Source organism: Serinus canaria, chromosome 1A (assembly GCF_022539315.1).
Source record: "Serinus canaria isolate serCan28SL12 chromosome 1A, serCan2020, whole genome shotgun sequence".
In the NCBI taxonomy this organism is placed as follows: domain Eukaryota; kingdom Metazoa; phylum Chordata; class Aves; order Passeriformes; family Fringillidae; genus Serinus; species Serinus canaria.
The window spans coordinates 13969762-13996330 of record NC_066314.1 but is presented as its reverse complement, the minus strand read 5'-3'; the positions used below and the strand labels follow the sequence as shown (position 1 = coordinate 13996330).

The 26569-nt window shown below is 39.9% G+C and overlaps 1 protein-coding gene across 1 annotated transcript; it reads right to left on the bottom strand.

Moving 5' to 3' along the window:
* Window positions 1–934: 934 nt before the first annotated feature.
* On the bottom strand, window positions 935–25051 carry SLC26A4 (solute carrier family 26 member 4). The gene is made up of 20 exons (XM_050985738.1): window positions 24546–25051; window positions 24259–24398; window positions 22040–22150; window positions 20203–20393; window positions 19613–19777; window positions 16918–17070; window positions 16724–16806; window positions 15629–15776; window positions 13155–13268; window positions 12280–12357; window positions 11992–12087; window positions 10461–10567; window positions 9019–9088; window positions 8618–8710; window positions 8421–8516; window positions 7307–7537; window positions 5814–5868; window positions 5350–5495; window positions 4126–4209; window positions 935–3625 (listed from the first exon to the last, which is right to left on the bottom strand). The coding sequence occupies exons 1-20, from the start codon at window positions 25049–25051 to the stop codon at window positions 3602–3604; spliced, it is 2691 nt and encodes an 896-aa protein (XP_050841695.1). The 3' UTR covers window positions 935–3601.
* Between the last annotated feature and the right edge of the window lie 1518 nt (window positions 25052–26569).

The following is a 26569-nucleotide window of genomic DNA, read 5'->3' as shown; positions in this document are numbered from 1 at the left end:
TGGCCGAGCCCGGCCGAGCGCTCCGGGCCGGGCCTTTCGTGGCGGAGCGGGAACGCGGCGGCCCCGGAGTGCAGCGCCGCGACTCGTTGGGATTGGGAGGCGTCCCCCCTGGGTTTGGGGGGAAGGGTGGAGTGAAAACATGAGCGGGGTCTCTCAGTTCAGGAGCCGCGGATGTCCCGGCCCGCCGCTGTGCGGTGCGGGCCTCAAACACTGGGAAGGTGTGACACCGCATCGCGCTCTCGGCTGCTGCTGGTCAGCCTCAAGTTGGAGCCTGGAAATGGCAGTTTGCTGACACCCTGTACAAGTGATGGAACGGTGAATCTCCAGAGCACTCAGAGGCTTTACAGCAATAGAGTTCACTAGTTCAGGAGAGGACTTCATGTTAAATTTAGCATTTTTTAATTCCTGTGTAATTCAGTGCGATGCTGAAGAATAGCAGTGAAGAAAGGAAAAAAAAATACAACGAAGTCATAGGTTTTAACTAGAAAATGGCCTTGAGCAGTCCTTCCACAACCCTCAAGTACGGGTAACTCTACTCCATGCGCTTCACATTGGTGATTGTCTCACTAAAAGCCTCCCGCGTTGGGATCTTGTGCCCCCACAGGCAATGCCTCTCATTATCTTTATAGCCTTAACATTGAAAAGCTACCATTAAAGCCTAACGTTTCTTGTCTTACCCACACAAGGCAGAGGAAACAGGTTTTCCCTTTTGTCTCTGTTGATCTTCAAAACAGACCCAAGGGAAGCGTGACACTGATCCCTTCATAATATGCTTTATCTCCCCATAACGGGAATTCACAAAGACTTAAAAACCCCAAAACTAAAGAAGAAACCCCCAAACATACAGACGCAAGGAGCACGTTTTCAGTATGCACAACTTTATTTACTAGTTAATGGGTACAATTACTTTTCAAATGTAGCTTTTTAAAAGTGTAAAAAACTTAAAATACATCTCCAAATTTGATACCTGACATGCAAAGACAGAACAGTAATACTCAAAATGCATACAAAAATACCACTTCTTCATCCTACTGGAAAAAGATAAGCACATCTAGTTACACTACTTAAAGATATTTTAATTAGTACAAAACTGTAGAGAATTTTAGCTTCATCACAAAATCCATTATTTTGGTATCCTTAATTTTGATGGATACATAGAAAATTAAGCACATAACCACTGAGAAAGGCACTTGAATGCATTCTGCATACTGCTTCTTAGTCTTCTGTGCCACTGTAGGCTTTGAGAGAAATGCTATTTTTCAGAAAAAGTTGAATATTTTGTGCCTGTTAAATTAAGAACCATGCCGAGAAGAAATACACAGGCCAAGAATAAGTGCATTTTATCATATTTTATCATAATTAATCCCAGATCAGATGTCCTATTTGGAAAAGAACTGGAAGACTGTTGAGTATTTAATTGCTTTTTAAATACCTGCACAGACAAGAACTAGAGAAAGTTCAAAAAATAATGTCATGACATCTCTGTCATGTATTAATCTGTACTCAAACTTCACAGTGCAGATGTTGCCTTGAGGAAAAAAAAAAAAAAAATCATTGCTACCATTTTTTTACCATCTTTCTGTAGACTGTGTCCTGCATAACAATTAGCTGAAAGCTCACTTACCAGGTAGATCACTTTACTTTTTACTTAAAATGTACATCTGTTTCAGATGTAGTAAGCAGTACAGCTTCTAAAAAACATGTCACTGGCCTTGTGTGCTGGCAACTGTTCCAGTAGTCAGGTTAATGGGAGTTGGGGCCATGGCCTGATGGGGACTTCAGGCCAGTAAGGTGGGCTGAAGTGCCAGCCTCCTGTGAGAGGGGGACAGGTAGAGTTAAAAGCATGAATTGTCAATCACTGGCTGGGCTGAAGCATTGGTGCCAATAGAAATTAATGGTTCCATCTGCAGAGGTGCAGAGTGGTCGGATTTGCCTCTTGAACACTTGCCCCATTCTCAGATGGTGGAGATGCCCACCCCACAGCCCATGTCCATTGTGAATACAGTCCTGCTGTTTGCTGGCTTGGACTGGAGCACCAACATCACCTAAGTTCAAGTGTCTGCACTGAGAAACTTCACTGTTGTGAGGGCTGAAGTCTGTGCCTTAACGAGAGAATACAGATTTTTGCTTGGCGCTGTTACCTGTTGAGTAAGAAACTGGCCAAAGTTTATAGGATTTTTTTTTCACTGATGTTAACAGAGTTCACTCAGGTCCTGAAGCCAGAATAATTTATTTAGTGCTTAGCTCTTTCATTGCTACCTGCAGCAGAAATCTCTGTTCAGTGTAATATGAGAAAATTTCTCTGATGTAATCAAGTAAGGAGAATTAAATATACTGAAGGTTATTTTCCACATTGTTGAACTTAAAGGCATTCTATACCTGAACATTTCTTACACTTCCATTTTTATCTGTTTCCTTACAATGCAGGTGTTTTTCCCATTTAAAAAATAATGTAATTCTAAAAAAATTAAGGTAGCAGTCAGTTTTCCATCAAAATATATTTCTTCTTCATGAAAACTAAGAACATTAATTAAGGATTAAAATGTTGCTGCTCAAATCTTTATCTTTTGTAAATTATTGCACTTCTGCATTATGAACTTTCATATGTAAAAGAACAGCAGCAATTTGATGTAGACTATTAAAAGAAAAAATCTCTATAAAAATATAACTATTCATTAAACAAAAAATACACCTATATTTTATTAAAAAAACCCAAATGTCAATACTAGGTCACATTCTGACTTTCTTGCTTACACTCAGTATCAGCCTGTTTTACAGATTAAGTACCCAGGGACTAAGGTTTTCCTTAATTCATGTCATGATCTGCCTCTTGATGAAGGTTATGTAACCTAGCCAAAATAATCTTCTATCTGTTCTTCATTTAAGGTAAAATTGTTAATGCTAGTGCAAGACTTGTTACAATGGGATTAATGCAGAACTAATGAACCCATATCCAAGGGTCTTTAGAAACTTTTCCTATTTGAAGTATTACTGTAGCTCAGTGCTGTTTCCTGTTCATGTGACAGTTTCACCTGTCACCTCTTTCAGTCATCTAACTACATGTAGCAATTAAAGGAATTGCTTGAAAAAAATTATGATGATACATTTTTCAAGGCTTGTCAGCACATATTCTCACACTAATGTTCTAGAATTCAAAGCCTTGGCAGACAGAACTCCAGCCATTTCACTGGGCTTTGTAGAAATATTGAACAAAAGGCTTGCCATCCAAAGATTTTGGTCTCTTCCACTCTTCTGGGCAGACCACAGAGCAGCTTTTCATCCTGTGCACACTGATAAAAGTGCAGTGCAACTTCTGCCTGACTAGTCCCAAAACTGAGTACATCTTTCACAATAGTCTTCTGATTTTCTTTTTTATTAATATATATCACAGCAGAAAGTGCTTGCAGAATCAAGGTCCAGAATATTTCTGGGATAATGCTAGCTAAAATTTGGAGAGTTATAGAGATCTGTATCATTCAGATAAACAATCAGGGTTTTCTTCAAGTGCAAAGATTGGTTTCATAGCAGAAAATGCTGGTATGGATAGAATAGTGCGTGGATATTGCTGTGTGCTCACAGGCAGGACAGTACCAGCAGTCCTTCAGGAGGCAAGTCGGCGCATAGCCTAGAGAAATGGGTTTTGAAAGGTGGAGAGAAACAGGCCATTGTTAGTTCTCCTTATACATACACCATCTGGGAAAATTACATGTTTGTGTAAACTGAAAACTCAGTGAAAGTACGAAGAAAGTAACTTCTGTAAACTGTGCAAGTTCTGCAAGAAGCTGTCTGCTGTGTCAAAAGGAGGAATGAAAGAAGGTTGATCATCATTTTGGACCCTGGTGCCTCAAGCCTTACAAAGTCTTCTTTTAGGCACACTTTTCTTGTGTTTAGATCTACTGATAAGCCTGTGTAGCCTAAAGCAGGAGAGATGAGGAGATACTTAAGCAGATATAATCTACTACCATCTCAAGAAAAATGTGACTTCCTCCACCTAGCACTGACATTCAGTATCCAGAGAGGGTATTATTTCTGGAGAAGGTATGGCCCTGCTGAGGGCCATTCTCTCACAGACTGACTCAAAGCTACAGGCAGAGGGATAGACACATTCAGTTCTAAAGTTCTTACCTCTTCCTGAACATCAAGTTCATCATCAGGCTGGCTGGGCTCTGTGAACTCTATGGGTTCTTTAGACTCCTGCATGAGTGAAATCTTGGTAGAAAGAAATTAAGAAATATGATGAGTTACATGTCGTCCATATAATTGAAATTTATTTTTTTATTCTAAAGTACCTTAAAATAACTTCCACAACTTAGAATAGTCTGTTATTTACTGTTCCTTGACAAAGATGATGATTAACTTCAGCTGAGGGGAAATTGCAGAGCCTTTGGGCCTGTCTCTGCTGACATGACTAGTTATGGCTTTGTAAAAATAAAAAAATCTATCTTTAAATTGCTGTACAGCATTATGAAAATGTTAATGTCTAGCATAAAAATTAGTATGAAAAAGTTATAAAAATAAGAGTCCTAATTAAAATTAAAATTATCAGTAATATTAATTTTAATTGTTATTTATTTATAATACTGTAATAGTGATTGCTAGGAAAGGAATTGTGGTGAAAAGATAGGAGGACATTATATGACCATTTTCCTAATGAGGGCCTTTAAAACGCTACAGAGCATAGCAAATATTGAAATGCTACAGAGTGTTCTGGCTATGTGAAAAAAACACAGAATACAACAACAAAATGCACGGAGAAGGGCAGCAGGAATTAACACTAGAGTGGAACAGCTTCTGTACACATCCATGCCAAGTAGAGTGAGACTATGACTTTGATTAGAAGTCTATGGAGCATTGGGAAAGGGAGCAGAAAATGATTATTCATTGCAGCTAACAATCCAGAAGTCCAGCAGGCCTAAACCTGCTGTCATATAATTGAAAATTAGAGAACCTATCTCCACAGGATAGTGTCACAGGTTCCAAAAGAAGTATTACAGACACATTGAAGAAAACTCCATCTGTAGCAATTAAATATAATGTTCCAAATGCAACCTCCAGCTGATGAGGTTCTTGAGATGCCAGTAGTCAGAAATTAGAAAATGTGTCTTAGGATGAAGTGTCTTCCATATGTGCTGTTTCTCATGTTCTTTTCACTAACAAGCTCCTGGAGCTGACAGACCCTTCCTTTAATCTACAAAAATACTCATGTACTTCAGAAGCTCCCCAATTTACTACACTCACACTTTTTTTTTTACTACAGTTCTAGGTCTAGTTTTCAAATGTGCCACAGAAACTTCAAGAATGATGGCTAGATGATGGAAGGAAGGGGAATGTACTGCTGGATATCCTTACCTTCTCAAATATGGGATCCTGGTTGTCACTGTATGTCATTTGATTCCTTATGTAGAGCACAGCATCATGGACAGTCAAGAAAAATATGTCTTTTCTGACAGTGTCATCAAAGAAGGCACCCCGTTCCAGCTGAGATATAAGGTTGTCTGAATAAAAGAAAGTCATAACAGGCTTATACAATGTGAAGTATTAATAAAGAAATAAAAGTTAAAATACATGGTTGCACCTGTCAGAAATCAAGTGAATCCAAATAAATCCATCAATTACAGTTTAGTTTTGACTTTTACTTTCCATATGTCCTTTGCACCCCACAATTTTTTATGTCCCAATGGAGCCAGCAATGCTTATCAGTGTTACAGTTCACATATTTATTAGTGTGGATGCTACACAGGCACATCTAGAGATCCCTTCTCACCTTCATTTTATTTTTGCATGAGTGAAAGTAGAAATACTTGGATATTTACCTTGATATGAAGCAAAGTATACTCTCACATCAATTCTCTCAAACTCTTTAATTATCTAAAAAAAAAAAGTTTGCAACAAAGACATCAATAAATAAAGTCTGTAAGGAGAAAATACATATATATCTGTACGTCTGGGTAATGTATAGGAACATGCACTTTGTTTATTTCTGATTGTCTTCATTCCACATAGTACATTTTGTTTATTCACCATAATTAAGGTACTGCTATACTTTGCTATGCTTAAAGATCCACTAGTCAAGTAGCTGGTTGCTGAAGTGGCCTATCTTCAACTATGTAAGTGGAACTGCCCATTTTACATGCACAAGCATCACTGCCAATTAAAGTTGTCATTCTGTTCTCAAAATTCAAATAATCATCTCTCCAAGGGAGACCACATGGGCCTGAGTGAGCTTTGTTTCCCTCACGTATGATACACTCATTCACGGGCACATGCAGATTCTTTTACACAGATTTTTCCCTCCTGCAGTGCACAGATGGCATGTCCTTGGATGAAAAGGCTACATATGGAGAGAGTCATGTCACTGAACCCTGTATTCCCATGTTACTAGGCAGGAGGCTGGTGCAAGGCACACACTGCTCCTGTATTTCACTTAGTTAAGGCAGAGGACTAAAATCTACCCTTGGCTCCCTGGTGGCAGGCAAGTCTCTTGGATTAGTGTTTTCAGAGGTGGTTATTAATTCTGTTTCTGTTAATTGACAAACTTGAGTCATGGTAAAGATCTGGTTTTATAGATAGGCTAAGTAGTCCCAATTGCAAAATTAAGTTAGTGAAAGCATTAATCTGAACATACAAAATATCAGAAGAAAATGAAGACTGAACAATCTGGTCTACACACTTGTAACTGGGCACCAAAAAATAACGGAAATACTAGCCTTAATCTTTACACCTCATTTCCTTCTTCCTAGGAAGAAATATAATCTCCTTATTATGCACTGTGAGTTTGAAGATTAAGTAATGAATGTTGATGATACTTGATACTAGCCACAGAAAATACTATGAAGAAGTGAATAATTCTTCCTTCATAATTAAAATAAATAAATAAATGAAGGAATGCATAAACAAATCCTGTGGCTAAAAACTGAACTGGGATGGTAAGAAGAAAATTTTACTACCTCTGTGTTGAGTGAGCATCATCCTCTGCCCAGATTAAAGCAGGAGGCATGTGGAAGGAAAATATATAACTAGAATATTTCATAACATATGCATATAAGGGGACCACATTTTGCAGTTAATTATTTTGAGTACTTGACTATGCACCCTTATTGTTCTTTAATGCATTTTTTTTCCCACTTAAAATACACACACCACCAATATTCTACTTCTTGCTGATATTTTTCCTATTTATATTTTCATGGTATTTTTCAACAACATACTTTTTAAAACTCAGAAATTAATTTCAGCTAACAGCTCTGGATTTACATACTACTGACTAGTTTCATTTTCATAGAACACCAGGAAAAAATGCTCTTACCGTTTTTATTGATCTCACAGCTACAATATCCAAGAAGGTTACTGCTCCAAAATCAAGAATGAGACTGTGGATGGGCACCTTGGGGATGTTTACTTTGACTGGGAGTTCTGAATTCCAGTCCACCTGGATCTCTACTTCTTTGGTGGGAACTTGAGGATCCTGGTTGTCTTCAGGTTCCTCATCAGTCTCAAAAGCTTCATTATTAATACCAGGCTCACTGATGATGCCATTCTATTGCCAGACAATATATGGAATATAGAATTTAATCATGGGTAAAGTTTGGGAGTTACAGAAAATACCACCCTGTGGTACCTTCTGTTGAAGGAATTGACAAGACAGACACTTGTGACGAGTATCCCCTGCTCCCAGTCCTGGTACTGTGGTTAGCATAACTAATGTCATTTCATAAGGCAAGAAGCCATTCTCTGTGGTTGAGCAGGTTGTGGATTTATTCCCCTTTCCTTCATTCTCAGGCCCTGAAAGTCCTGTGAACCAATGAGACAAACCAAACTGATTTCTTCTTCTTCTTCTCCCTGCCAGCCTCAAGGTTCCTGGGCACCAGGCTGATCTCTCACTTCCTTGCTGGCCTTCAAGGTCCCAGGCATGTGGGCAACCAGGTGACCCCATCAGAGAAAAGGGAAGTGTAACGCAGGACTTGCCATAACAGAGCACTGTCCATGGCAAGTCCCGTGAGGGACATTTGGACCAAAACTGCTGCTAACAGTGAGACACCCCCAGGGGTCAGGGATGCCTGCACTGTCTTTAGTTTTTTCTGAGTATTGGTGACTCAACTTCTTTCATATAATTTTTAAGTCTAATTATGATTGTAATATTGATACATTAAACCATGTATTAAGATCTCACCTGATCTGCAGGTGGTCCAGGTAGTCAGAAACTCTAAGTTAAGTTAGGTCTAGGTGATTAAAACTGTAAGCTAAGTTGTATTATAAATTCTGTATGCTACTTATAAACTGTACTACCATGTAGTAAGTCACACTTTTCATCTCTATTTTAAAGATGAGTACAGAGTAATTCATAATTAAACCTTAACTAAAAAGCTCCAACAGTAACCCTTTGAGAAAAAACAGACATAAATATTTTTAAAAAGGCCTACCTTAGTAGCTTTTAATTTTCCCTTCTTGATTAGCTTTTGTATTTTCCTCAGTGCTTTGAGTCTCTTATTATATACCTTGACTGCATCAAATCCCACCTACAGAAAACAGACCAAAATTATTTAACTTAACTCAGTATAATTCTGAGGAAATCTCAAGGACAGTTAAGAAGCTTCCAAACCCATAACTTATTACTTACAGTGGATTTGAGGCTGCTTTTCAGTCCATCAATGTTAGCATAAAAAATTGGACTTGAAAACTTGAGAATCTTCACACCTTCTGGTTCTATAACCTGTTGCCAAAGAATATAAGGATAAACAGCAACAGCCACATTTTGACAATGAGAAGCAGTTTAATTACTTTAATTACATATCTAATTTTAAAAAAAAGCATGGATTTGTTGATGATTGAGGGAATTCCATTTTTAGAAGCTTACAACCCCAGCATGCAAGATGGACCAACCAGCTGGATGAAGAGGGTGCTGAAATTTGTCATCTTTGAAGACCCCCCTTCCAAATTCAAGTTGTGTACAGTATGCAAGGCACCACCTTTTTTACACTGACATGTAGACTGAAGGAAAACAATTCAGCCATGACTTACATTTTTGTAGTCCTTGACCTTCTTGTAGATGTCTGTGCCAGGAATGTTTCCAAAGCCTCCCCATGAAGGACTAACAGAAATAAAGACAGTGAAGGTAAATGTCATACATGGGCACTCAGAGATTTGAAGGGATTGCTCCATACAAAGTGTCTTTGACTCCTCTAATTTGCTTTCTAATGCCAAACTAACAGACTTGCAAAAGTGTTGAAGCTATTTTGCATCACTGCAGTAAACAAACCTTTATAAAAACAAGGTACTTTGGTCTCAGCCTCCTTAATGCACCATCATTTTGATTTAAAAGCTGACTGAACAACTTGTTCAATTGGTTTCCCAAACCAGAAGAAAATTACAAAGCAGATAAGTTTAAAAAACCAATTTTTTTACACTAAAAAAAGAGTTGGTGTCTTTTTTTCATTTCAAATGAAGAAAATTACAAAGCAGATAAGTTTAAAAAACCAATTTTTTTACACTAAAAAAAGAATTGGTGTCTTTTTTTCATTTCAAATCAACTGAAATGCATTTACATTATATTCAGATTATGTAAATATTTTTGTCCAACCTTTAAAATTTTTATTTTAGTCTATAACAAAACCAAAATGTTTTGCAGTCTCCAGATATATATTTAACAGCTGAAGCAAATTGTTTTGAAGTTTGTAAGGCTTCATCTCCCCTTTATATTTTGGTAACATTATCTGAGTTGAATTTGGGAATGCTTTTTTGAGGCTTTTCAAATTTCATTTTTTTATAATCTACTATTGTGAAACAATTTTTACAAGGCTTTATTTTTATGCATTTGCTGACAGTGCAACTATTCCTAGGTAATGTTAGTTACCATACTCTCTGAACTCCAAGCTGAAGGAAAGAAGTTAAGTTGTATTTTCAGATAAAAGTTCAATGAAAAATAACAAGATGTCAGAATACGGTTCTTCAAATCCACCTTTCTCACCATTACACTCCCATATATTCTTTAAGCAGAAACAAATCAGCCAGAAGCACGATTTTTTTTCTTATTCTCATGCTTTCTCTTGCTCTTCTTTTACAGCCATACAATCAGTCTTGTATAAGTGAAAAGGTTATTGGCATGTGCAACATACTGTTGTAGTATTACCTGCTGAGAGTTACTGTAATGATCAATTCACTACAAAAGCCAAACATCTGTTTATATTTGATCTAGAATGTTCCTGTCCCTTTTCAGAACTCAGCTATGTGGGTGCATATCAAACATATGGCTAAGTACCACCAGAGTGGCCAACATGATCTGAAATACTGATCAAATAATGCAGCTTCTCTTTTATCAGTGTAATTAACTGATAGCACACAAAGAGTGTCTTGTAAAAGAAACAGATTTTTTTCATTTCAAAATTTTTGTAAACCCAAGCAGATATTCTGCCACAAATCATCTTGCATTTCAGCATATTATCTTCCTTTTTTATAAAACTTACAACTGAACTCTCAGCACAACTGTCAGCAATCCAAACAGAAGTCCAGCAAGTAATCCCAAATCGAGTCCCAGAATGATGGATGCTATACATGTAAAAACCCAGATCATCTGGAAAAGAAATAACAAACATAAAGTATTTTCATTTTAACATACAACTCCTGGTCACACTAAAGAAACACTAGACCAGTTAATATGAGAAGCATCTTTTAACTTAGGAACTAATTGTAGCACACTAGCAATCTGCTGACTTCCATACAAAAGTCGTCTTCTTCCTCCAAGATGCTTTCATCCATCATATTATTAGGCATAGTTGGCTTTTTAGGAAATAAGGGGGTTTTCAACAAAACAATATTTTTAAAGGATCTGATTCCTTTGATGAAATTAAAGGAGATACAGTTAAACATTGCATTTACTTATTTCTGATGATGGCAATCTTCGTTAATATTTCTTAAAACTGGAAAGTGTTTTATTTTACCAAGGTGTAAAATACTGTAAGGTGCCCCCCATGCAGACATATAGGAAAGGAAGGGGATTCCTCAGTGACATTTAAGAAGCAGAAAGAACTGTTGCAAAGAGAGGTATTTCATATTAACAGATTGATGGCAGTTCTCTGAGATCTCCACTGAATATTCAGGCAGAACAGTTGAAGTGCACTCCTCAGTTCTCTCCTACATCACTGCCCATGCAGTAGGCTCAATTTTTTTAAAAGCTGAGTGCTTGCACTTCTCACTGAAGTCAGCAGGATCTTTTGTCTATAAATCAGTAAATGATTGACTAAAATATCTGAGATCTGTCTAAGACAGGTACTGCCCAATGACACTTAACTGTAAAATCTAAGCACAGTAATGGGAAAAATATCTTTCATGCAATCTTTTCCTGCCCTGAGAGGCACAGTGAAGGTCTGTTCCACACAATACACACTGGGAGATGTGAGCAAGTACCCTGAGAAATGTTATAGTGGTTCATAAGAAAAGTCTCTTCAGACACCCCTTAGCACACCAAATGAATCCACATCCTAGCTTGGATTAGTCTCACCACAACAAAAAAACCATTTTTCCTGAGGACTATCTGAGATTATTCAGGCAAATGGGATGTCCATGTGGTAACAACAGAAATGTATGTACATGAATTAAAGAAAGGTGTCTGACTCATTTAACAGTGCAAAAGATAAAATCAGAATGGTAAAGGTGGCAACAGGCCATCTGCTTTCCAAGCCACATCAACACAAGATTGCTGTATACTATGGAAATGGTTATGAAGGAGTTATCAATGCACACAAATACTCTGACTGGCACCCTTACAGCAGGGCTTAGGAAATAAAGAAGATTAGCAGAATACTGACCTAAAAATGGGGAATTTTTTACTGACCTCATGGCATTTGCATTTTGAGGACACACATAAAAGTTTTCTGATGTGAACCCCACGAAATCCTGCTTACGTGGTAGTTAAGAGAAACTTGGATGGCATTAAAAGGTAAAAAACCCCAAAAGTAGACAAAAACATTCAGGAGGAAAAAAAATTGGGTTACTTACAGCATCCACTTTATTCTGTCTCCATAGACGGGGAACATCAAACACTTGCATGAACATCCCTTTCAAGTTAGCTATGACTACAGCTGCCAACACAGACTGTCAAGAAAAATAATGAAAAAGTGGTATTCAGAAGCAAAGACACATATTAAGATAGTGCTCAACATGACACACTATAAACCACAGCCCTGTCTGGAATCAGATAGCACAGTTTAAAGAGGGATATTAATCTTGCCCATCATAGTTGAACATTTGGATCTGATGTGGCTGTGCTGCAGAAGAGTACAGTACCTTTTGTAAGGGCTCTAGCAATTTCCCCAGGGCAACAATAGAAATCAAAACGATCCCAGCTGAGATTATACCAGCAACCTGCAAAGAACAGTGGTTATAGGAAATGAACTTGCTGTGATTCTATCATCTGTTTCTAGGATTACAAAGAGAAAACTACAAACAGTTGCACATTGCATTTCTTTAGGAACAGGGAGACCTGCCAAAGTGCCCTTGTGTTTAGGCATATGTGGGTAACCATTATTCACTTCAGCTAACACAGAGGGAATTCAATTAAGCAGGAAGTCTAAACAAGCACAAGGTAGTAGCTCTTGAGGGGTTATGTTACAAAGACAGATGAATGGAGCAGTCTGTGTGTAAGCTGGAAAAGGAGCTGCTGGATAACCTGTAGTTTTTCACTGTTAAGAACCACACAGCTATAATTTGGTAGAAAAAAGTAGTTTACTCAACATGATGAAGACGTTTGATGGCTGATGGTGAATGGCAAATGGCAGAGGTTCTCAGGCCAGCACATGGGAGCTCAAAGATATCCTAGCCCAGTAGGATGTGGGAGGAAATCTCTCATCCACTGGGAGAGATTTCCTCCCACATCCTACTGGGATAAACTCAGTCCTTTAATGGGAAATGAAATTCTGGGGAACTGGAGTTAAAAGATTTCTAACCCCTAAGGTAACTCATGCTATGTAAAACTTGATTGCCCTCTTCTGGCAGAGCTACAAAAATCATTCACTGCTAGAGCAGAGCTGCTAAGACAGCCGTGGCTCTCCATGTGCCAGCAATGCAATCATTTCAGGACTATTTTCATCTCATGGTGAAATCTGTGCACTACACAAAATTAAATTTACCTCTGCACAATACTAGTAAGAAGAGGACATTACCTGAGTCTTTCCACCAGTGCTTTCTTGGACAGCAGTCCGTGAAAGAGCAGTAGTTGCAACAAAACAAGAGAAGGCACCTGAAAAAATGTTGCTGAACCCAAAGGCAATAAATTCCTGAAAGATAATTGAATAATGCTGTAAATAAAGATGCCTGAGGACAGTTTTTCAATGGAGAAAGACAACAGCTTCTGCAGCAGTTGATAAAGTAGGTAGCACAATATTATAAAGAAGAGTATGAACTAGTAATAGCTATTAAATGTTTACACAAATGCCTCTTGTGCCAGTGCAGCTCCCTCTGTTTGGAAACCAACACAAAGAAGTTGGTGTACTCCCCCTGAAGTGGACATACTTGTCTGAGTATAAAGGTGTTTAAAGCTTACTTCCTTCACTGTTACCAAACCTAACATTTCTAAGAATTACACTGGAATAATTGCATCAAGAAATGGGTACTAGAAGAAGAAATTTAACTTCCAGGTATCACAAGCTAAAGAAGTTTATTGTACTAAACTCAGTACAACAGTCTGAGTTTAGGCAAGACTTTAACTAATGCATAGCATTGTAATAGTAGTAGAACTATTAAGGAACTTTGCAATTTCACTGAAAACTTCTAGTTTGTGAAGTCAGAAGTTTTTCACTCAAAGCATCCCAATGAACTCAGGCTGAGTCTCAGGCAGCATTCTCAGATTTGCCCCAGGGTCACAATGCCAGCACCTACTGATGCTGGTTTCCCTGCTCAAGTGACAAGGACCCTGGGAGCACTATGTCCTGGGATCTGGGCCATTCCTCTGCTGGGAAATAAAGAATTTGGGAGTTGTCTGCAACCAACCCCATATAATTGACAAAAACATTGTTTTCATCAAGCTGACACAGGCACAAGAAATTTTCACTTATGTGCAAACTTTTTAAAATATAATTTAAGATTTGATTTTGGCCGTCTCCCTTAATACAAAATTAAATTTCCTGTAAATTTTCATTTAGCTGCTACCACAAGAGCAGGAACAGACCTAAATGATTCATGCCTATTCCCATGTAACCACTGTGATTGATGAGAAAATATTGGAGGTATAGTTCCTAGTGTTCTTAGGTGCTAATGATCTGGATCTATGAAGACAATATAGACAATGGTAGATAATAGTATCAACCTGTCCTTCAAAATTATTTTACTACCTGCTTTTATGATGTTATTTTAACTTCTCCAGATCAACTAAACTGTTTGCCCATCATCCTGAGCTGCATTTAACCTCTTCTACTTGTTAAATTCATAACAAAGTACTGGAAGGAAGGCACTCTGCTTTCATAAACTAATTCTTCTACTACAATATTTAATCAGTATCTTTGAAGCACAGCACTGCTGGCAGAACAACATATTCAACAACAGAACAGCATAAACAGCACTTCTGGATTATGTATGATTCTTTGAGATTTGTTAAACTGAAAGTTAGTGCATTTTGGTCAACTTTAACACTAAGTGTTACTAGATATGACCTTTGAGGATTGTAAACTGACAAACAGAAGCATCATTTTCTTATATACAGCAAAACAGTGTTTCTAAAGTCAAACTTTATGTAATCCATTAGTATTAAAATAAGGGACTCATTAAACAAAGTACTCATCTATTTGTTGTAGTGAGGGCATTTTCTAATATGCTCAGAGGATAAAATTAAAAATTAGCATAGATGCAGGAAGAGGAGGCTTTCTGACATTTTAATTCCACACCATGGGCAAGTAACATAACCCCTGGTGAAGACATTGAAGAAATGCAGGAATCCTGTAGGAGCTTGTGATGCACAGCTCATGTCACATTCTAGCTCTGTGCCCCTAGAAACCAGTGCTTAAAGCAGTTCAGCCATTTAGTGCACACAGCTACTCCAGCACGTTCATACGCTGGTAGGCACTTGTGTGTAACTTGTGTGGAGCTGCAGGACTGATCTTTGAGGTTACAAGTGGACTTATATTGATGTAACTGGTGATGTGCTGAGAAGTGAAATAATTTATTAACTGTAAAGTTCAGCTGATTCAAATCCTGCATGAAGACTAAGCCTAAATAAAGGTGGCCAGAGCAACTTCTTAGCTTGGCATTGCCTTCATCTGCCCAAGCAACCCACCTCAAAATATGCCTTACAAGTGGAAATGGAAAGTAGGTTGCTAGGCCATGTCAACTTGATATCACCAGAAAATTCCCCCATACAGTGCTCAGCCCTTTCAGAGCTACTGCAGTCACTAGACCAATACAGAAGGAATGAAACAGTATGAAAAGCCCATGCTGCAGCTGGATCTGGCTCATCTCTATGTGGCCATTTCAGCTAATTTTTTTTTTTTTTTTTTTTCAAGAGTTGAAAGAATTTCTCCTGTCAGACTTCAGTGCTTACCTGAAAAATGTGTGTGAATGGCATTTCTTTCATTTGGCTACATAAGTCAGCATGTTTTACATTACAAACATCACTATGTTTGTAAACTACTTTGGTTATACATACCTGGTTTCCATCAATAGCATAGTCATACTTGGTTGCATATACCTTCCCCACAGACACGGCAATAGCATAGGCAACAATAGCAATGGAAAAGGAGGCTGCAATCATCTGGGAAAACAGGCTGACATTTGGAGGCTCAGGAGGCAAAAATCTAGCATTTAGAAAATATATTGGTGTTACCAACTTTGATTGAATTCTATTCTTACCAGAACTATCAAGGAGTTTGAGGCAGAGGCATACAGGTTGCTTATAATATGAAGTGTAATGTTTCAAGTTAATAAAAAGGTGGAAACAGCCCATTGACATACAGAACACGCTTATCTAGCTCACCCCAGCCCAAATCCTGATGCTATTAGTCAGTAACAAAGTTCCCATTGTTCTCAGCATGACTGAGATTTGGCCTTATGATAGCAAAGTGAAAAACTACATTTTTTTGAAGCATCGAATAAAGAATGTATTGAAGAGTATGCTGAATTACATAAATATGTTAATGCCACTTCAAACTATTGTTAACATACTTCTTCAGTAAGATCTCAGAAGCATTTTATCCCCTACTGTTTTCCACAAATTTTAATTAATTAAGCCCTGAATACTAAATGGAATGTGAAGGTTACTACTGTGAAGTGCTCTGAATCTTTCATGTGGAAGTCTCTACAAGTGTAATCCTCAACATCCTTGCTCCTATGAGTATGGAAGTGACAAAGTTGATTGGGATAACAGTAGCAGCAGGATTATGAACTGCAGTGGGATAACTCAGGATTACAGAAATTAAATCTGTGCAGAATTTCTTTATTAAAAATTGGGTTTTTTTAAAACCATTTATTATAGTCCTATAGCAGTTCATGAGCAGGAAGCAATTAATTTTCAGATGAACTTCATGAATTAGACATTCCTAAGGCCATTTTACAGAAGGGAAGCTAGGCAAAACATTTGGGTGGCATAACTGATAGAGCCAGAAGTAAAACTCAGAATATTTCCAGATCTGAGTTCGAAACTCAGGTTAGAGCTCTCAATGTTTCTTTTATGCATTTTCTCTTACTACAGTCATTTTTATCCAATTAAAGTAATACCTTTTTCCCACAAAACAAAGACACTCACCCTCTTGGAATGCTCCTAACAATGCCTGCATTGTATTTTTTTTCCAAGTCGGCAGCATATGAAATGCCAGTGGCTACTATCGTCTGTAATAAAATAAAACAACAGTTTTAAGACTTAAAAAGAGTTCCTGTCTTCCTGTAGCTAGACCCATCAATTTTATCTGTTTTCAGCTTTTGCTATGCCCCCTTGCTTACCACAATCACTTCTATTGGTATAGGTATAGGTATCTTGTGTTTGAACCGATCGTTTATTTCTTTAACTACCATGCAGACAAAAATGGTGAGGAGTCCAGCAACAAGATCTGCAATGTTGGTGGTCCCAATTTTTTCAAATGTTTCAACAAGAGTCTGAAAAATAAAAATGACAGCATAAAACATGTCCATGTCTACTTGAAGGCAAATACTCATGAGATGATCCAGATGCACAGGGTTTTGGAGAAGGCCAAGTAACTTCATTCAAGCCTAGAGAAGCCCAAGGAAAATGTATTGTCAAGGTGCTACAGAATCAATAAATGGATTTAATAGTGAATTTAATGGAAAAAGCATAACTGCAAAAATTGTCCTCACAGGGGGCTTCTGCTTCCCAATTTTTAGTCAATTAGTACTAAGTAAAAAGAGCAAACTCTCTATCTGTGTTTTACCTCTACCAGTATCAGAGCAAGGAAGGGAAGATCTGGAGCTTCTTCACTTTGACAAATAGCAAGAGAAATCCTCATTTTTCTAAAGAGAGCTAGCAGACCCATGGGTAAAGCTCTGGTTCACTTCATGCCCAGTTCATGTGGTCTGTGCCTCACTTGTTTCCTATTTCCACTGCTGACAAACAGAGAATGATTGTGAACACACAGGTCATACCAGGCTGTGGAGAAGCCTGCACTTCAGAAAAGGAGCAGAAAACCTCACTCTACAGTAAGTTAACCCTCCCAGCAGAGTTTAGCCCCAGACTGGAGCACTCAAACTGGGCTGCAATAGGCAGCTCCCTTCTCTACCCTTCCTGTGCCCTTGCTTGGTCATATTGTTTATTACAAGAGAAAACATGAAGGGATGATTACAGAAAAAATCACAAATACTCCTCTGTCCCACTCCGAAGCATCAGGGTAGTTGTCACTTGCCTCCTGTCTCCAAGAAAATATAACCATCCCATGCACAGTGAAGTAGCTGTAGCAGAACAATCTGGTAGAAAAGGGGCTAGAAACAGACTTCTGGCATCCTGGTTATCTCCCCCAGTAATGCGATTTTGGTTTAAACAGAAAGGAGGTTGGCAGCAGCAGCACTCCCACCCTTCTGAACAGACTTTGGTTTGGACATACATCTAAGTGCTTACCTGTCTATGTTTTCTAAGCTAAAGAAGCCTTCCTGAAACACTGAATCAGATGCCCTCCCTTGGCTGACTGAAGCCATTTCTTGCCCATTCTCCTGTTTAGCACAGATCCCATAAGAATGGCTGAGAACCTCTTGCACTGCCTCACTTGTCAGGAAAACAGTAACTTCCTAACTTTGGTTGCAGATTCTGTTGGATGCTTGGTGTTGCAGTTTGTTAAACACCACTGAAACAAGTCCAAAACTTGCTGAAGCAGACACAGCAAATCACTGGTTGAGCAGACCAGAAATAACAATTTCTTTGCTCTACGTGCACCTGCAAACACATTGACCCGGCTCACCTGCAAGAACACAGAGGCTCTGAACTTTAACCTAAAAAGTCAGCATCCCACTCAGCCTTGCTGGAGCTGGAAGAACCATGCAGTCCTTTCAAAAAGTGTATTATACTAAATACCATTCATTCAATAAACAAACAGATGGAAAAAAAAAAAAAGCTGGATTAACAAGTCCATCATTCTGCCAGGTCTGCTGTAAGGTATATTATTCAGTAAGTACTTTGTCTCATCTAGCTTTCCTTGTTCTGAGGGGAAGAGTTTTAGTTCTGAAAAGGCCCATAAAATAATAATTTTTTTACCCATACAAAGTCCTCCAGATCTCTTTTTAAATTTTTACCTTGCTGTTTATATTTATATTCATCCTATTATTGTTAATCTAGATGTCTGCTGTATTTTTCCTAGTCTGGTTGCCAGAACTGGCATGTAAAATCTCCAAATACCATTTTCTCCCCCTAGAACAGCCTCTTTTAGAAATCTGCTATTCTATATGAAGTGCTATGGAACATCTAAAATACTGTGAAGCTGGACAGTTTCATGCTGAAGTCAGTGACACAACTCTGAATAGTTTTCCTGGGAAAGGATACTATTCTGTAGTACAAGACCTCTAGGAATTCAGTATTTCTGTAATGCAGCCAAAACGTTTCTCCCTTTGAGCATTTTCTATAAAATCAACAAATGGAGTTGTAGCAGTAGCAGTCAGCCTCACTCACATTTGCTAACCATTGGGTACCTGGCCAAAGGGTGGGAATCTGTATCCTTTAGGAATTCACACACATAGCTACAGGGTGAAATGGAGAACTATGTTCTTTACAGAATGACCTGCTGGTTTAAGTGTAAAGAGCCTTAGGAGTGGCCAGCTTTGGGAGATGACCTGACAGGGTTAAAAAATGATCAAATGTCCTTCACAATAAATGAGAAAGCAAGGGATGGGACAAACTGTAGTCTCCAGAAGTGTTAAACTGTTTTGTTTGGCATTTAAACTTCTAGTGAAAAAGTGCTCTGTCTGAAAAAGACTTCAAGATGGCAATTTCTGTCTGAGGAACCCCAAAGGCAGCTGTTTTGAACCCCACAGCTAAAAATAAATAGCTGCAGATCTCCATGAAAGTGAGACCTAAAGGAATGCCCTATACTTACCACCAAATATATGAACCATCCCTGTGTGAAATGGAAGCAGAAGATAAACAATCATATAAAAATACCTATCATAAAACCAAAGCAATTTAGAAGGGCATACTTACATATATTATGGAAAGGACACCATTATAACTTTTAGTTGAAATATTCAGAACTATATTCAGCTGTGACACAAGCACTTGAAAAGCAGCTGCAGTTGTGAATCCCCCAACTAATGGATCTGCAAGGTACCTCACAATGAAACCAATCTGGAGAACTCCAAATATAACCTAGAAAAATCATTAAGAATATCAGGTTGTTAAATAACAAAAAGGTACACTTTTATTTGGAGATTTCTTATGCTTTGATTTCTCTCTTGATGCAGAGTCTTAGGACGATATTTCCCCCATTTCAGCTTAGTGTAGCTTAGTATTGTCCATCCAAGGAAATAAAGGAGACCTGAAGCAATGTGTGAAAGGAAGCTCCAGGACATGCACCATTAATAGTCAGTTTCATGCAGGTCTTTTGGTCTGCAATGGCAAGGCTATTCTGCTCTCTGTGCTCCCAGTCATGCTGTCAGAGACTCTTAAAAGTTTGTGATAACTTTCCTTCATTTTTGTGTTTCACTACAGGAAAATGTCTGACTGCCACAGTAGTTATTTGCCATTAACATTAAAGCAGTGTCAACCATGTGTCTTCAAGTCAACTATTTTACCTGTAGAATTCCAACCAGGAATGTGAGAGTACTTGCAATCAGCACTCTCTGTGCATCTCTGGATTCAGTGTCTATCAGTGCCCCTGTGACATTAGTCCCTGTAGCATTACTGCCTTCTATGAGAAAGTTCTCATCCGGGGCCATGCTCAACACAACAGATCCCACCATCAAACTGACTACTGGGAATGGACCTGTAATGACAAACAGAGCACACTGAAATTTAACACACATCGAAAAAAAAAAAACATTTAACAGACTAGACAAGGAACTCCAGGTCAAAAACCCCATGTAATACTGTAATTGGGGTGCACTGGTAGTATTAGGGGACCAAGAGCCACAGGCACTGCATACATGAGACAAAAATACTGCACCTTCTTTAAATACTCTTCCTTCTTTAAATAACTTATGTTGCACATACAGATACAAGTGCAGTTTCATGCTTTGCTTGAGCCAATTTAGGGCTGTACCAAGGCCAAAAGGGGCAACATGTTCAACACACTCCAACCATCTCCCATGTATCATAACCAGACAATACAGATCACCAATCCAGATGAAAGCAATGTTTATTTCTTTAAATTTTAGGGCTTCTTTGTTTGCTTGTGTTTTTTTGGTTGGTTGTTTTTTTGGGTTTTTCTGTCATGGTTAGTCTTCAGCTGACAGCATGCCACATGATCAGGGTTCCCAAGAATACACACGTGTCAGGAACACGATCCAATGGGTAGGACCACATCTTTTGGCAGTATTGTGCTATTACATTGGCTAAAGATGACTGAAACTATACTTTGGGCAAGACACAGAGAAAGTGATCATTGTGTCAGCAAAATACAATCTAAAAGTAACCATTTTTTTGGTGCAGTTATTTACTAAAATTATGCAGAAAAGGAAAATGGCACAAAATGTCTTAAAGAAGGTTAGGTTAATTTTACAGACACCTTAAAGGACACCTCATGAATAAGAGCATTGGGAAAAGCATAAAAAGGAGTGCTTGATAATCTATAAAGTAGGAATGCCACCACAAGTTGACATAACAAGTCAGATCTGGATAGCAAATGTGAGCTGCTTGGTAGGGCAGGAAGAGGCTAACAAAGTTGAGAAAACAGAAAGACTTTTGATGCAGCAGAGAAGAAAGCTAATGAAAAAGTGTAGTATCATGCCAAAGCTCTGGAAGGAGAAAACAATGTGGTTGCTCTTGGTAGATATGAACAAGAAAAGACTAGCTATTGCTAGAATGAAGAAAAAGGCATTTCAATGATCAAGCTGTAACAAGAATTTTAAATGTGAGAACTGACAGGAAACAAACTTCATATTCTAAAGAAAGTATTCAGAAAGAATCAACAGAGTTTACCCATAGCCTTGATGTGAGGACCTACAGTGAGGCTGGAGTAGATACACAGGTTCTGGGTCTCCACGACAGGCAAGAAGAAGATACTGTCCACAGCAATGAAAAAAGGAGGCAGCAAATAAGGCTTGTAGAGAAGACTGAAAGAGCTCTGTTTTAGCCATCTTGAGCTTTAGCTGACAGACAAAATGTTTGTCATTCATACTGCCTACTGAGGCCTTGATCTTGTAACTTCTTGCATAGAGTGTAGCCAAAGATAAGATTTAAACTCCAGCATAAATTTAAGCAAAAAACAGTGGCATACCTAAAGTTAGCTATTATGCACAATTGCCTGTATAAAGAAGAAATAAGCCTTAATTTCTCGAGATCCACCAATGTTAATATTCACCATAGCCAATTTGTTTCAGAAAGTAGTTATATAGTATGAAATATTAATGTCTGCAGTAAGGATTAACACTGAAAGAGATAATTCACTGTAACTTGAACACATGCAGTTACCAACTGAGATGTGCCTTGATGTTCCCAGGAAAAAGTATATCAGGATGGGGAAAAAAGCAGAATAGAGACCAAATCCAACAGGGACTGCAACCAGCAAAGCATATGCCAAACCTGAAATGATAGATCATCAAAATATCATATTTAAAATCTCTCAGCAATCTACTATCTTGTCTAGATTAGACTTTCAGAAAGATCTACTGCTGTGGTCCAGATGCAATTTAGACTATGTTTTGTCTTGTAAGTCAGTTGCAGGCACACATGTGAGTGAGTATCAATGACTTATACCCCATGCTGGTAGCTGAGTGAGTAAGTACTGAAAGATGTTCCAATGTTTGCACAGGTAGCCCAGTACACAGGCTGAGATAAAAACCAAAGTGGATAACACTGTTGCAAGAGTAAGAAAAGGAGGATTTGTGAGGGTTCTAGTTTCAGACAGAAATTTCAAGCACAAGTCTCTGAGTTATTGCACAACAAATACCCCTCAGTATCTTTAGCTCTTGTGAAAACAGGGCTACTTCTTTTCCCAGTAAAAATTGATCTACCAATAATAAGTCACATAAATTTGAGAGTCTTGGTTCTTCTTCCTTTGCATACTGTGCAAGCTGTCAAATCCAGCAAGCAATAAAAAAAATTGCCTTCAAAATCATATCCCAGTTAGCCAGAGTTCTCCTTCAAAGATTCTCCAAAACCTGTCAGAGTATGACAAGTCCCAAAGTCCTGGTCATACTACTGTGACTGATTGAAGGACTGCAAGCAACACACTTAGTTACTGGGAATTAAGGATTTCAGGGACCTCAAGATCCCAACATTTTTTTGCAAATATTTTGTCCAATTTTTCCTGTAATTTATGTTCTAAAATTTCAGATTTTTTTTTAAATTACAGCTAGGTGTAGATTTGCATTAATTTGGGTTTTTTCCATTTTTTTTCTACTTTTTTTGGTTTTTTTAATATATAGGTGGGAGACCAGACAGAATATTTAAAAATTGGTTATACAAGTAGATTCTAATTAGGATAAAATAAGGGCACTGAAAAAAAAAAAAAAAAAAAGGAGGTTACAGTATGAGCCCAAGAGCTGTTTTAAGTAATATGAAAGGTCTATCTAGCCCAGTCCATTTTTAAAAGGCACAGGGATCCTGTAACTGTGCCACTACCTTCAGCAAAGATCTTCCAGCTCTGACACTCTTCTTTGGGAAAGAATCACTTTTTTTATTTCTCAGGTCACCCCCTGCCTGGGGCAGAAATTTGTAATGATCTTTTTCTGCCCGTCTCTGCCTTCCTAGCATGCTCCAAGGGAACAGACGGGAGAGAATACTTGTGTCTAATCGGGAATGCGTTAAGTGCTTCCTTTGTTCCCGATGTAAATCTTTGTCCTCTTCCGCAAACGTTAATTTCCATTGAGGGAAAGTGTGGGGTTCACACAGCTAGTTTTGCCTGCTGCAGTCCCGAAAAACTGTGAAAATAGTGTAAGAACTCTACTGAGATTAAATTACTGGATGTATCAGGGTTATAGTCAGTCTTGTCGTAGACAAATGCTGCCTCAGGCAGGATGCTTCTGCCCTCTGACTCTTCCTTAAGTAGCTTATTTGAACTAATTTCTGCTTATTTCTGACACTTTCCTATTTGTTCATCTACTGAAAGCTCTACCAACAAATGGAATAAGGAAGTAAGGAAAACTTAATATTGCAAGCCATGTACTCTAAATATCCATCAAGATTAATTTTTTAAAAAATGTGAATACATCACTACCTCCTTGAGGGCTGTCTTCTGCAGAGACCTGAACAACCTCATGAGATTAATTTTAAAGAGGAGTAGATATCGAGGTTGCATTATTTTAGGGGAATAACTAGAGTTTTGTAGGCAGTTGCAGAAGAACTATAGGCTTAGACTACCAAGAAAGAGAAATAAGATCACACAACCTATCTGATGTATCGCAATGTAATTGAAATTTTAAATATCAAAATAAATACTCTTTGAGTAAAACACCTGGAAGAAAAGTTAAATCCTTATAGCACATCACAGGAAATTTAAATCTTCTAGCCAAGGAAATAAAAAGGAATAAATTAAGACCATAAATTATTTATTGCAAAATAATACCTAATATCTAGTATTAAATAACAAGCCTCAGATTTGTAATTCCATCTGCATAACGTCCCGGTGTTCGGCCGGCTCCCTTATAGGGACGCCCGGGGGAGCGGAGCGCGGGCGTGCCCAGCTTTACCTTGCAGGGTGGCAACGAGGCCGGTGCTGATCCCCGAGATGATGTCGCTGATCAGCCACTCTTTCACCCGGTAGTTGGGCAGCCACTCCAGGATGGGCAGAAAGGACTTGGCAATCTGAAAGGCCCTTTTCCTTGAACATCTGCGAGAAAACAAGTGATGGACACACCCCACGGAGCTGCAATCGGAGCGCCCCAAGAACCCCAAAGTGACAGAGAGCTGAGCTGATGCACATTTAAATTTAAGGGGCAGTGGCTGTCACTGCCCTGTCTTCCAGAAAGGGAAGCACGTAGTGGTGTCAAAAGCGCGCTCCCCGAAGAAGCACGTCTGGGCAGCGGCGACACGCAGGGGAGCAGGGATGTGTCCGCTCGCAGTCCGGCGTGTGGGGCTCTCCATCCCTCGGCGGGTGGAGTTTGCGGGCGCCGGGACAGCGCGCCCTCCGGCGCCCCCGGCTCCCTCCCGCCGCTCGGACCCACCTGCAGGCCGCCTGCGCCCGCTCGCGGAGCGTGGGCGGCAGCGGCAGCCGCCGCTCGTTCTCCTCCTGGAAGCCGGGCTCACTGTAGATGGGCCGCGCCACCACGTAGTGGCTGAGCTCGGCCAGCGGCTCGCTCGCCCGCCCGCCCGCGGCCATGGCCCCGCCTGAGCCGGCGGGCGGCGAGAGCGGCCCCCCCTGCCGGCCCCGCCGCGCCCGCGGCCCCGCAGCGCTGTCCGCGTCCTGAACCGCGGCTCCGACGGCTCTGCCTGCGCCCGCTCCCCGGCCTGGGGCAGGGCGAGCCGGCCCCGCCGCAGCCGCATTTATACGGCCGCCCACGGCCCGACGCTTTATTTACGGGGAAACAGAGAGACCCGGCTCCGGGCCGGCCCGGGCGACGCCTCCGTCCGCCCTCCCCCCGCCGCCCCGGTGCCCCCTGGTCAGCCCTGCTCCGGCCGGCGCTCCCGAGCGACCGCCCCGACAGCGCCCGGCCCCTCGGGCGGGGGCTGCACTTCAAAGGCGGCGGCCCGCGGGATGACTCCGGGGCGTGCGGAGCGGGCCTTGCCGCACGCACACGAACCCCGCCGACAGGTGATGGCCTCTGCCCCTCAGCAGCTGCCCCGCAGAGCCACCTGCCCGCCGGCGGCAGGCCGAAGTGCTCGCTGTTAAGGCGAGCCTGAGGGAGTGAGATAGGAGCAGGCACTCTTGCACACTGCTTGGCCCGCACGGAAGCCTCCTTGGAGTTCCCAAAGCCTTGCTGCGTCCCAAGTTTTGGGAGTCGTCTCCATGCATAGTTAGAAATGCCTAATAAACAGCACCTGCTCTCCAAACCATCCGGAGCTCACGCAGCAGCCTCGGTGGGAAGAAGTGGCTCAGGCCCCACAGGCTCTTTGCGTCACTCCTGAAAGGAGAGAAGGTGGCCCAGGGCTGCAGCTTCTGGTTTGCTGAAGGAGGCTTGCAGGAAATGAGTTTCTTGGCAGTCCTGCTTTAATTTAGGATTACGGATTGGACTGGGGCTGAAAAAGTCAGTTCTGCCTGCTGAATACTGCTGGCTACATTTCAGCTCTTCTACCTTACCTACAGAAGACAACCTAGCACAGATCTTGCAGGAGTGAAGCAAAACACATGTCCTCCTCACCTAGGAGACTTCCTGAAGTAAGAATCATTGCCAGTGTTTCAGTCAACACCAAAGAGGTGCTGAGGGCACACAGAGGGTACAGCATCAAGCAAAGTATTTGTTCAATGAACTACGCAGGCATGGAGTTGGTTTCAAAGCAATTAAGTACAGTCCTAACTTCATTTTAGTAAGTATTCCATTTAATAAGTGTTCCATTATAAAATGGAAAGAAGCTATTTGCTGAAGTACTTTTTGTAGGGTTAACACAATTCAGGCTTCCTAATTCTGCAGCTGGCTTCCCCTCTGCTGCAGTGTAAGGAAATCTGGGTAAACTGCTGAAATGTTTTGATCTGAGCAATGTTGTATCCAGCAGTGAAGCAGCCAGCCTCGCAAAACAAGTCCCAGCGTTTTGTAGAAACCTGTAAGCATGGCACTCGAGTCAGTAAAAGCTGCCTTGTTCCAGAGGAGCAAGGAAAGTGGTCTGATGTAAATGTTACTTAATCCAGGGTAGGAAAGCTTTCAGATTTTCTCATTAGCAGATAACAATATGGGGAAATAGATGTCATATTGGAAAAGACCTATTAGACATATTCTAAAGCACATCCTGAAAACTGAGCTAGCATCAAACCTGAGTAATGTATTAGGTTAGAATCCATTCCAGATAAAAATGGAGCACCATGAAAAGCAGCTTTGAAAATTAACTTTAAAAAGGTGTTGTGGTAAC

Bases quoted from the DNA above. Each gene is read 5' to 3' on its own strand.
- SLC26A4 (XM_050985738.1), bottom strand. From the start codon at position 25,051: ATGCGGCTGCGGCGGGGCCGGCTCGCCCTGCCCCAGGCCGGGGAGCGG. The intron at 5,496-5,813 runs GTAAATATCCAA...TCTTTTATTCAG, and splicing joins ATACTTTGCTTCATATCAAG to ACAACCTTATATCTCAGCTG. The intron at 3,626-4,125 runs GTAAGAACTTTA...CCATTTCTCTAG, and splicing joins AACTTGATGTTCAGGAAGAG to GCTATGCGCCGACTTGCCTC.